This window comes from Callorhinus ursinus, unplaced genomic scaffold (genome assembly GCF_003265705.2).
Source record: "Callorhinus ursinus isolate GAN/ISIS: 27379988/994484 unplaced genomic scaffold, GSC_fseal_2.0 scaffold3, whole genome shotgun sequence".
NCBI classification, from domain to species: domain Eukaryota; kingdom Metazoa; phylum Chordata; class Mammalia; order Carnivora; family Otariidae; genus Callorhinus; species Callorhinus ursinus.
Genome location: NW_027397065.1, coordinates 32,012,646 through 32,024,746, shown reverse-complemented (window position 1 = coordinate 32,024,746; position 12,101 = coordinate 32,012,646). Strand labels below are relative to the sequence as shown.

At 53.7% G+C, this 12,101-nt stretch overlaps 1 protein-coding gene across 1 annotated transcript in view; it reads right to left on the bottom strand.

Moving 5' to 3' along the window:
* The window catches only part of STK10 (serine/threonine kinase 10), a 117,793-nt gene that overhangs the window by 30,990 nt on the left and 74,702 nt on the right, over window positions 1-12,101 (bottom strand). Inside the window, exons 8-10 of the mRNA XM_025867035.2 lie at window positions 5,927-6,061; window positions 3,308-3,853; window positions 762-892 (exon numbers count right to left, since the gene is read on the bottom strand). Coding sequence (XP_025722820.1) covers window positions 762-892; window positions 3,308-3,853; window positions 5,927-6,061 — 812 coding nt within the window. The remainder of the gene's footprint in view (window positions 1-761; window positions 893-3,307; window positions 3,854-5,926; window positions 6,062-12,101) is intronic.

Here is a 12,101-nt window from a genome sequence, read left to right as displayed (position 1 = left end):
GGGGATGACTTTTTATCACGTGTTGGCCCATCAGGTCTAAGTTCTACAACGGCGACAGCCTCAACTATCTGGATTGCTACCATGTCCCCCAACCTGGTAGACGGGCAAGTACCTGGGTAGATGGACTGATGGATGGGTGGGTGAGTGAGTAGATGAATGGATGGGTGAATAGATGAGTGGAGGGATGGGTAGGTGGCTGAGTGGATGGGTGAATGAGTGGATGGATGGGTGGGTTAATGAGTGGGTGCATGGGTGAGTGGGTGCATGGGTGGGTGAGTGGGTGCATGGGTGGGTGAGTGGGTGCATGGGTGAGTGGGTGAGTGGATGGATGGGTGGGTGGCTGAGTGGATGGATGGGTGGGTAGGCGAGAGGATGGATGGATGGACGGGTGAATGGGTGAATTGATGGGTAGATGAGAGAGTGGGTGGGTGGTGGGTGAGTGGATGGATGATGGGTAGATGAGTGGGTGGATGGGTGAGTGGGTAGATGGATGAAGGAGTGGATGGATGGATGGTGGGTAGATGAGTGGGTGGACAGACAGGTAAATGGATGGGCAGGTGGATGAGTAAATAGGTAGGTGGATGGGTAGATGAATGCATGGGTGCTCTGGGGAGTGCAGGAGCAAAACCAGTTGCCTTTTGTGTCCTTGATCCCTCACTCCATGCTGTAGACACACAGAGAGTTCTGTAACCAAAGGAGCCTACAGCGCCCCCACCACACCCCGCCCTGTTACTGCCCCCAGCAGCCCGTCCCAGGCTTGCCTGAGAAACCGCATCTCCTCATCCTTCTTCTCGTCCTCGCTGATGATCTTGGACGTGGTGATGCTCACCTCCACACCATCCACCACGAACTTGCGTGTCCTCTTGAGGGTTTTATTGTGCAGCCTTGAGTCCTGGCAGGGTAAAATCATTAGGCAAAGCTCAGGATTTCAGCTAAGAACCCGTGGGTGACACAGGGGTGTGGCCCACAGCCTCGACGTTCAGGTAGGACAGAGCAGTCCATCATCCCCCTCTTGCCTCAAGCTTCCCCACTTGGGATCCTGAGTGTCTGAGCTTATCCCCTCTACTCCCCCTGATCTTGGCCTTCAAACACTGCCCCCTCCCGGCCCCACACCTGGCTGCCAGCACTCTCACACACAGGACGTGGCACCAGAAAGAACCGGGTTCTAATCCTCCCTCTACCACGTACTGGCTCTGTGACCCTGAGCAAGTCCCTTGTCCTGTCCAAGCCTCAGCTTCCTAAACTCGTCAGAGGAAGAGCACAGCAGTGCTCACCTCCCAGGGTGCTGACAAAGACACAGCGAGAGAGTGCATGGGGGACACAGCACAGAGCCCAGCTCATGGCGACGGTTCAGGACTTGGTATTTATATCTGACCGTTAGGACTGCAGACCACGATCTCCTACCACAGTGCCAAATCCAAAGAGCCCAGAAAACTGAAGTTCATAACTGATTTGGAAGTCAAACCCAAGCTGCCCTGAACTCCATGGGAGGTCACACCCGTCTGGAGCAGCTCCCATGAAATTATTCATAATCTTTATCTCTTCCTGTGAATAATCACACATTTCAGACACAACTGCTCAGCGTGCTGGCCAGGACTCCTCGGGGGGGGTTCGAATACCCTCTGAAAATTGGTCCCGACTCAGCTGAGAGCCTGTGTGCCTGCCCTGGAGTCATCATGGTATCTCCCTGCTCTGACCTCAAGGGGCTTCCAAGGCCCTTCCTGGCATAGCCCAGCCCTGCGTTCCTGACTCTGCCCCAAGGGCCTACCAGCCAGAAAAAAGCAGGCAGTCCAGGGCTGCGTACCGCAGTTAAGTCTCCATCCCCTCAAAGTGGCTCTGAAGCCGTGCTCCTGCTCAGCCAGGACCAGTGGCCAGCATTCACTCCCTGAGGGCTCGCCCCCCCCCGGGGGTTCCAGGGGGCCCCGAACACCACCGGCACTGAGCAGCCCCACCCGACTCTCATCCTCCTGCGGTACCCAGCCGGCGCGTGCTAGGGCTCAACTCCAGACTACCGGTGAGAGATGGGGCGTGGTGGGGAGGAAAAGAGCCCAGGGACCGCACCCCTCCCACTAGGACTGCTCGGGATCACGGGGCCTCCTGCCCTCCCCCACACACCCCGAGGTAACAGGCTCCTCATCTCGCTGCAGGTGCTGGCGCAGCCCATGGACTTTCAGAACAGCCGTGTTCCCTGACTCACTGCCAGTCAGCCAGTAAAGGAATGTTCTCAACACCCGTGAGAACAGGCAAGGGAGACCCTGCTGTGCCCTTTATTTTTTATAATTACCTCTTTTTTTTTCTTTTGGCTTAGTGTCTTTTTAAGTCGAGAAGGGACAGGCTGTCTGTCTTAAGGCAGATGATGGGCCCCGATGCTGCATGTACATTAGAGCCACTGTTTTTGTCCTGGCAACATGTTAGAACCGTGCTTTCCTTCTCTTCCTGAAGCTAATTCTTGGGCTGGCTGGCTGCTTTTCCTTCTTTCACTTCCCTTCATTTAGCAAATATTTTTGAGTCTCTACTGTGTGGTTTCCACCAAGTAAACAACAGGAGAAAAACACAAAATGATTCAGTATCTTCCCTAAAATCAGCCTCGGCTGGGGATGACCCTCAGTGTGGCCTGGTCAAGTGGCCAAGAGTGAATTCAAGAACATCCTGAAATTTATCAGTGTGGGCAGGGGGGCATCAGCCCTTCGTGAGGAGGCAGCCAGGCTTCCACTGGGAGAGCAGAATGACACGTGGGGTTCAGAGCACCAAGTCTGTGGGGCTGCCCACCTCTCCACTCCCCACCTAAGCCTCTGCTTGCTCATCTGTACACAGAGATGATGAAGGAGCCTCCATTTTCTGTAAAGCACTTCTCAGTGTTGGCCTCCATGCTGAGCCCTCAAGCTCAGTGGCTACTGTTGTTCACAATGTTAGCCACCTCCAGAAAGGCCACTGAGCCCCAAGAGTGCCTTAAGCCCACTCCCTGTAACTGAATCAACCAGTCAGCAGCTGGACCACATGGCTGACCCGCAAACAAGGGAACTTCGCTCCTAGACCCCTCTCTCCCGAACTTCACCAAACCCAACTTAAATGGATACACAAACTGAAATTTAAACCTGAGCCAACTGCCCGGCATGACTAAATCCCAGACTGAACGCAGATATTCTGGAGATTACACTATGAATTGAGCTCAAGGCTCCTTAAAGAAGAGCAACCCTCATGAACCACTTAAAAGGGAAGGCAGCCACTAAAGGCTTGCAAAACCAAAACCAGGCAGCACATCCTACACACTCCAGTTCCAAACCTGTGGTAGAACCGGTGGCATTACCTTGATGGACAGAGACCCTGTTTCTCTGTTCAGGGACAGGTCGGCTGAGAGGGAGGTGTTGTAGTCCATGCTCTCAGAGGCGGTGAGGCTGCCACAGTCTGAGTCCCTCTTGGACGGGCCCGGGGCTGCCTGGGTGGGGAGCTCCAAGCTGCCGTTGGCCAACTTCTCGGAACCCAAGGTCTCCAGGGCACTGCTGTTGGGACGGCTCTGGCTTGCTTTCTGGGACCTGATGGCTGCTGGACTGAGGTCCCCGCCATGGTCAGTGACTTGCTTCTCCTCGGACACCTGAATTCTGGCATCCATAGACACTGGCCGGGACTTCCGGAAGGGTGCTGGCACTGCCAGGCCATTCTCATTTCCAGGAGCCACATCTGGGGGGTTGGTGGTTTGGAGGGATCTGTCCCCAGAGGGCTGGCTGGGCCCATTCACACTGTCCTGAGGCTGGCTGGGTGGCAGTGGGGTGAAGGATGATTCTTTCAGAAGCTTGTCGGTATTGAGACTCAGTTGACTCACCTCAGAAGAGTCTCGAGTATGGTTCCCCAGAGGCTAGGAAGAAAAAAGAGTTAAGACCATGCTATTTCATGTCTAAGACAAGAGTCAGGGATGCAGTAGGGCCAGAGAGTCAGACACTCACAAGGTGAAGTAGGCCAGGGTCAAGGACGTACCATAGTCATCCCTCTCCAGTGAGCCACAGTCCTCACGACTCCCTACTGTCTAATCAACAATAGAATTACTACTTGTTTAGAGTTCATTGAATACCTGTTCTTCCTCCTACAGGCGGAGGCAACTGTGGACAGCTGGACAGCTCATCCCCTGTCTAAGGGTGGCAGTGGCCACTCTGTTCCAGCTAATTGTGACAATGGAGACAGACCTTCCGATTTTTTAAGACAAGGCTAGAATCTGGATTTTTACCTGACACCGCCTGATTTTTAGATGGCAACTAATTCAAGTTTTGGGGGTTTTTTTGTTTTGTTTTGTTTTAGTTGCATAAAAACCAAACCAAAACTATCCAGAAGCTAGATTCAGTCTATCATCCATTAAGTTTTTAAAGTTTTGTTTTGTTTCTTAGAGCTTTGGGAGCTGGTAAGTACTGGAAACATTGCTACTATGAAATAGAACACTCATTTCTGTGGATAAAATATAAACATCCAGGGAATAAAGTGGGCACCCACAGAGCCACCTTCCATGTCAGGAGTGGAACACTGCCCACCTCAAGAGAAGCCCCCGCCTACGTCTGTCTCTCCCCTTGACATAGTAGTTGTCCTGACGTTGGTCTCTAAGTGTTACAGGTTAGTTTGCTTGTTTTCAAATATGATATTAATGGAATCAAACCATAGCGTTCCCTTGGGTCCTAATGGCTGGTTTTAACCTTGGATATGGAAGCTTCCAGAAGGAACTCTAATCCACCTCCTTATTCAACCACCCTAGAATGATGCTTCAGAAATTCAGATCTGATCCTATCATCCCCACACCAATGCCCAGCCCTTGCCTGAAACCCTCAGCCCCCACCGCCCTCACGACAAGGGTCAGCCTCCTGCCTGTGGAAACCAGGCTGGTGTGACCGTTGTCTGCCTCCCTCCCCAACCTCGCTGTCCGCAGCGTCCTCCTGGAGCCAGGCCCCAGACACGCCACCTCCCTCTCCCACCACGGTTTTCCTACACCTGGCCCTGCCACCTATCAGCTCAACTGGCCACGTCATTCCTCAACCTCACTTTGCCCATCTCTAAAATGAAGGCCTGGTTCTCCCATCAGAGTTGTGGAGTGCCCGGCCCCCAGCAAGGGCTCCGTAAAAGGCTAGGGCTGCAGGGCTGATTCCACTCCTCCTCCTCAGTGCTTCCCTTCCTCATCCTGGTAAGTATTCAGGCCAGCCTGTGGCTTCTCCCAGGATCCCATCAAACTCGAGACAGCACTACACTGTCCATTCCCTGACAGAGTCCAGCCCCTGCCTCACTCGCTCCACGGCACCATCTGGACAGCAAGTTTCCCTCCTGGAAGAGGCCCTTCCCAAGTGGCGTCGACCAGGGATCTGAAAGCAGCAGCTCAGGACAGAATCCAGCCCACAGACATGTTTAGCTTGGCTCACAGGTTTTTAAAACTTTAAGTTAGCTTTAATTTAAATTTAAATTCAGCCAAGTGCCGAAGCTGCTGATGGGTTACAAATGTGCCAAGACATGGGTCCCCTGGGCACTCGGGGCAGCCAGGCAGGGTCTGGGGTGCCCAGAGCCCCTCGGCCTGTTGCCTTCAGTCACGTGCAGCCTTCATTTGCATTTATCCGACGGGGTGCTAAAAGCATTTTCATTTTGCATGTGAGCCACAACAGGAAAAAGGCAGGGAAGCAATGAGTCAGCTACCAACTTTTAAAAACTGGAAGATCCCATGTGCAAATCTAGATTACTGCTCTTTCCTGAGAACGTACAGAATATGGCCAGCACACCCCCGCTGCCTCGCCCTGGCCCGTGTGCTGACTTACGTAACCTGTGGCGTGGGGGGCTATAATCCCCAAGCTGGGGAGAAACAGGAATCCTTCCTGCACACCACCCCCCAGGTCCCCTCTTATACCAGCCAAGGCCTGCTGGGGTCCCGTCCCGCCCCACCACCCCAGCCCTCCTCAGGCCTTACAGAGGTGGCATCCGGGGGCTCCTCCTCTTCCCCCTCCTCCCGGCCGTCCTCGATCTCCTCCATCACTTCGGCCTTGGCCTCGGCCACCAGCTCCCGCAGGGCCTTGTTGCTGGTGACGCTGCTGACAAAGGGATGCTGAAGGGGCAAGACACACCTGGGTTAGAACCACTTTGGGCAGGAGGGGGCAGGAGGTTCAGGTGAAGTCCTGGGGGAGGCCATCTGCCAGGCAGAGAGGCCAGTGGCATCCCTGAGTCCAATGTGAACGTGTACTTGGTAGGGGAGAGCCAGAGGCGGCCCACAAAGTCCTGTGTGTGCTGAAAGAGGCCGAGTCCTGGCTCTGCCCCCCACCAGCTGTGCAACACTGAGCATGTCACTTTCCTGTCCCGAGCTGCAGGCTCATCTCCCAAGTGGAGACGGTAAGGCCAAACCTATAGGGAGGTCATAAGGATTAACCGAGATCATGCACGAGGAAGTGTTTAGCTCAAAGCAGGGGCTCAAGCGATGTTTGGGGGGTTGTTTGTGCATCTGTTTATTTTCTTTTTTTAAAGGTTTTAATATATGGTTTTAAAATATCTACTACAGGGGCACCTGGACGGCTTAGTCAGTTGAGTGTCCAACTCTTGATTCCGGCTCAGGTCATGGTCTCGGGGTCCTGAGATCGAGCCCCACGTCGGGCTCCACGCTCAGTGCAGAGTCTGCTTGTCCCTCTCCCTCCCCCTGCTTGCTCTCGCTCTCTCTCAAATAAATAAAATACTTAAAAAAATAAAATATCTACTACAGATCCTTTATTGAAGTGTTGCTTACACCCAGTAAAATTCACAAATCACTAAGCTCAATGACTTTTTCCACTTATATACTAGGTATAACCATAGCCCACCTGCAGACACCAAAGGTTTCCATCTCCGTATCATCAACCCCGCTCCCCCTAGTTGCCCAGCCCCAGAAACTAGTTTTGCCTGTTCCCTAAATTTCATGTGAACAGAATCAAAATTATGCAGTCCTCTGTGACTGGTGTCGTGGTTGAAATCATGAGATTCGCCTACCTCACTGCATATATTGGTAAACTGGTCCTTTTTCATTCCTGTGCAGGTATCTACTGTATGGAGAGGTCACAACCTGTTTATTCATTCTGCTGCTGATGGACATTTGTGTTGTTTCCTGTTTTGGGCGACTATGACTAAAGCTATGAACACGTGCAAATAGGTGGGTTTTTGGGAACACGCATGTTTGCAAATTCTTAAGAGAGTGTCGTGTAAGTTCTATTCCTAGGCATTTACAGAAAGGTCCCATCTCTAAAATAATGAAGGCTCTTTCACACACCTTGCAAAACACCAAAGCTTTTAAGGCCTCAGCAGATGTTAAATCAGCGCGAGCACCTTCCCTGATAGAAGTCTGTTCTCGGGCATCTAATCCCCAGCCCTGGAGAGTGGACGAGGGTGCGAGATTGCTCACCCAGGGCCACTTGCAAAGAGATGGTGTGTGTGTGTGTGTGTATTAGGGGAGCAGAGGGGTCTCATTAAATCGGAGTTTGCTCATTTGAATTTAGAGGAAGGCTCTGATGAAATCTGCCTTCACTGTCACAAAATTTATCAGTGGAGGAACAGTGTCAACAAGATTGCAGGGAAGTATGTAAGTGACTAAAAATACATTTTCAACACCTTGTAAACACACGCACCCTGACTGGTCCATTATGAATCATTTTTATGTGCTTGTTCATTTAGGACAGTTCATTTGTGGAAGGTCACAAGACAATACCCCCTTCCACTCGGGCACCTAGTGGTCCTTTCTGACCTGAAAGGAATAACCCTCACTCCTTTTAAAGAGCCCTAAACCAGCCTAGCCTTCTCTAATTAGTCCAAACTAGTAAAGATTTTAAGAATTTCATTTCTTGGGGCACGTGGGTGGCTCAGTCAGTTAAGCGTATGCCTTCGGCTCAGGTCATGATCCCAGGGTCCTGGGATGGAGCCCCGCATCAGGCTCTCTGCTCAGTGGGGAGCCCGCCTCTCCCTCTGCCTGCCGCTCCCCCTGCTTGTGTTCCCTCTCTTGCTATCTCTGTCAAATAAATAAAATCTTAAAAAAAAAAAAAAGAATTTAATTACTTTTCTTCCTCTCCCACACCCCATTCATTCACCAATTCGGGCCACAGCCACACGCTGAGGCCAGTGATGTGCCAGGTGCTGAGAGAAGGCTGAACGACAGGATGGGCATGGTCCCTGCCCTTGGGGGCTTGCAGCTGAGTGGGAAAGAACAGGTATGTAGCCAAATGACACACAAGATCATGACAGGTCGGGGCGCCTGGGTGGCTCAGTCAGTTAAGCGTCTGCCTTCGGCACAGGTCATGATCCCAGGGTCCTGGGATCGAGCCCCACGTCAGGCTTCCTGCCCAGGAGGGAGTCTGCTTCTTCCTTTCCCTCTGCCACTCCCCACCCCGACTTGTGTGCACTCTCTTGCTCTCTAAGAAATAAATAAAATCTTTAAAAAAAAAAAAAAAGATCATGTCAGATCAGGTAATGGGATAAGCATAAGGCTGGAACCACATGGGCCTGGCCTGGGCAGCGGAGGCTACTTAGTCTATGGTCACAGGGGTCTCCCTGAGGAGGTGACATTCGAGCTGGCCAGGGAAAGATCCAGGCACAGAGAATTCCAGGCAGGGGAGTAGCAAGTACAAGGGCCCTGGGGCCAGACAGAGTTTGGCAGGCTGGAGGCACGGCGAGAAGGCCAGGGTGGCAGGGCTTGTGGAAGAGAGAGGAGGAAGGACAGGGTGGTGCAGGCAGGGTCCCCGAGCTGTAGTGAGGAGCTGAGACTTTCTTCTCAGAAGCTGCTGGAGGGTGCAGCAGAGCAGTGCTATTACCTGTTTACCCTTTAAAGGTGTCAGTCTGGCTGCTGTGTGGTTCCAAAAGGTCTTGAGTGGGAGAGCTGATAAGGGCTTACTAATCATGGGGGGCAGGAGAGTGTCATGGTGAGAGCGCTGGCTTTAGATGAAATCTGTCTGGGATGAAATGCCACTTCCACCACCACCCTGGGCGGGTCACTCAACCTCCCTAAGCCTCAGTGGGGAACAATAGTGTGGCTGTTCTAAGCACGAGAGTAAGCGCTCCAAGTGTGGCAGCCGTCACCTCCACCAGCACCAGCATCACCTCCACCAGCACCAGCACCACCTCGGTCCCCACCATCATCACCGTCGCCGTCACTACCATCACCACCAGCAGCACAGTCAGACAAGCCTCTAAGGCACAAGTTGCACCCCCAGCCATCCCTCCTCCCTCCTGCACCCCCACAGAGCACAGCTTTTTGGAACTGAGGGTGAGCATCAGATCCCGAAGGTTCTCCGAGCCTCGCACTGCCCAACCTTACACATGAATCTGAGCAAGAAGCCACGGGACACTTCACGGCAGTTGCTGAAGCAGATGCGGCAGAACTAAAGAATGCAGGCGCATGCTTCTGGAAATACCAAGTTTTCATCAAGGCACGCTACACATTGACCAACTTAGTGGCTTTCCAGCATGGCCAGGAGTCTTGCTTTCTTGGGGCTGGACCATCTGCCCCATGGCCTCTCACAAGCACCCCGGGGTCCTCAGGAAGGGGAGGCCACGGGGAAGCCACGGGGAAGAAAGCCCTTTGCCAGAGGAGCAGGTGATCGGGACAGGTCCCCGGATGCCAATCCTGGAATCCCCAGGCAGACACGGCTGACAAGGCAGGCCGTCCAGTGGCTGATGAGGCCCAAAACACTGTTTTGTCCACTGCCTAGAACAGAAAGCACAGACTACCTCCCTCACTGCCTCAGCGCCACTACCTCCAGGGATGTGTCCAAAGAAGAGAAGTCCCCAACCCTGAACGCAAGGCCCAGTGGAGAGCCAGAGCCCTGCTGTGAGGAGGCCCGGGGCCTCCCCGGGCAGGAAGTGCATGGTGTGCCTGAGTGGGGACAGGCTGTTCGGGCACACAGGTCCCCAGCAAAGTGCCCACGCACCCCTGCACAGGCCCAGACAGAGGGGAACTCAGCCGCCTGCTCCTTCAGGAAGAGGCACAGCTGTTGGGTGTCCTCTCTGCAGGAAGCCCCGCAAGGCCACACAACTCGCCAACTGGTACCTGCCCACTGGCCAGGACCTCTCCTGCCATCTACACAGACATCCTTTCCAAGAAGGGAGCCTGGTTTTCCTCGATGTGCTCAGAAACCAACAGCCAGGGGCTCCTACGCTCCGAGGCTGGCTTTCCAGCCAGGTTTCCACTGCCAGCACCTGTCCAATTCCCCTCTCCCTCCCACCCAACTTCTCTATCTCATTCTTTCTTCCGCTCCTTCATTCATTCAGAGAGGAGGCGGACCAGAGCGGTCAAGAGAACAGGCTTTGGAATGAGACAGCCAGGGTCAGAATCCCAGCTTTGTCTCTTACAAGCTGTGTGACCTTGTGCAGGCTACCTAACCTCTCTGGGGCCTGTTTTATCACCTGTTTGATGGAAATGTGAATAGTACCGATTTCATAGGGCTATTATAAGGATTAAAGTAGTTAACATTTGCTAAACGTTTAGAAAAGTACCTGGCATGGAGAAAGGGTTACCCTACAGTTAAGTTAAAATATTAACAAATACTTACTGAGGGCCCTCTACATACCAGACACTGTTCTGGATGCTTGGGACACATCAGTGAACAAAACAAAGACTGCTGTCCTCAGGGAGCTGACATGCTAGAGATTAACAATAAACTTAATAACAAGTAAACCGTGGAAAAATCAAACGTAGGGCAGGGAAAGGAGAACTAGGGCTATGTTGGGAGTAGAAGTGGCAGGTTTCCAGTTGGAAATACGGTGGTTGGTGGAGGCCTCACTGAGAAGAACAATGACTTAAAGAAGAGACTCAACCACAGAGGTGTCTGAGGAAAAAACATTACAGGCAGCGTGAAGAGCTGTGCAAAGGCCCTGAGGCAGCTGTATGCCCAGAGTATCGGAAATACAGAAAGGAGGCCAGAATGGCTGGAACTGAGTGAGGGAGTTGGGATGGGGTGGGCAGATCGTGTAGGACCCTGCAGGTCACTGAGACTCTGGAGTTTAGCCTAAGGGAGAGGGGAGCCATGAAGGGCCTTCGGACCAGGGAGGGACAGGAGCTGACGTCCGTGTTAATAAGGTTTCCCTCTGGCTGCTGTGCTGAGAACAGACTGAAGGAGGACAGGGAGACCAGCGAGGGAGTAATAATCCAAGCGAAAGGGAGACCTATGGTTGCAACGGAAATGGTGCCAAGCGGTCAGATTCGGGGCATGTTCTGAAGGCAGGGAAGACAGGATTTGCTGACAGAATGGATGTGGAGCCCACAAGAAAGACGCTTACCAGGTCTGGGGCCTGACGGGCGGGCAGGTGGGCTGCCACTCCCTGAGACGGGACGGCCGTTGGTTGAGCGTGTGCGGGGAAAGCGGAGGGCGCTCGGGTGTGGACGTCCAAACGGGGTGGTGAGCAAACGGCCAGGTGCGGGCACCTAGGGCAGGTGGAGCAGCGCGGGCTGCGGGGAGAACGTGGCAGTCGCCGCAAGCAGGTGGGGCCCTTGAGGTGAGTGGAGATGGGGCGGGGGCGGGGGGAAGGCCCTGACGCGCTTTCACGGGGATGAGTCGCAGGGAAGGGCAGCAGGCGAAGGACGCTGCGGAGTGACCGGTGACAAGGAAAGACACCAGGAGGCCGTGGGGGCCCGGAAGCCAAGTGCTAGCAGTGGCGAGGGTGAAGGTCCGCTGTGGCTGCCGTGGCCGGGTCCCACGGCACAAGCGCAGAGGCCGCGGCCGGCTACCGGGTCCAACAACGTGAGTCACAGATGACCCTGACAAGAACGGCTGGGACACGGTGCGGCAGGTCCATAACCAACTCACCTAGTGTCCACGGAGCACCTGACCTGACAGCCATCGTGCTAAAAACAGCGCGTGCAGAATCTCGTTCCCTCGTACGACTGCGTAAGGCAGCACTAACCGCATCTCACAGGTGAGGAAACTGAGGCACAGAGTGAGAACAACTCCTATTCCGGGTGGTCAAGCTTGACCTCAGAGCCCAGGTCACTTATCACTACGTGACACGGTCCCCAAGAATCTCTGTGCAGGTGAGGGGGTGAGTCAGAAACCAGGGTCAACTCAAGGCATGAGGGGCCTGGAGGAAGCTCCCAGAAGCAGGCAGAAACAGGGGGCATGAGCAGCTCTGCAGGGGACACT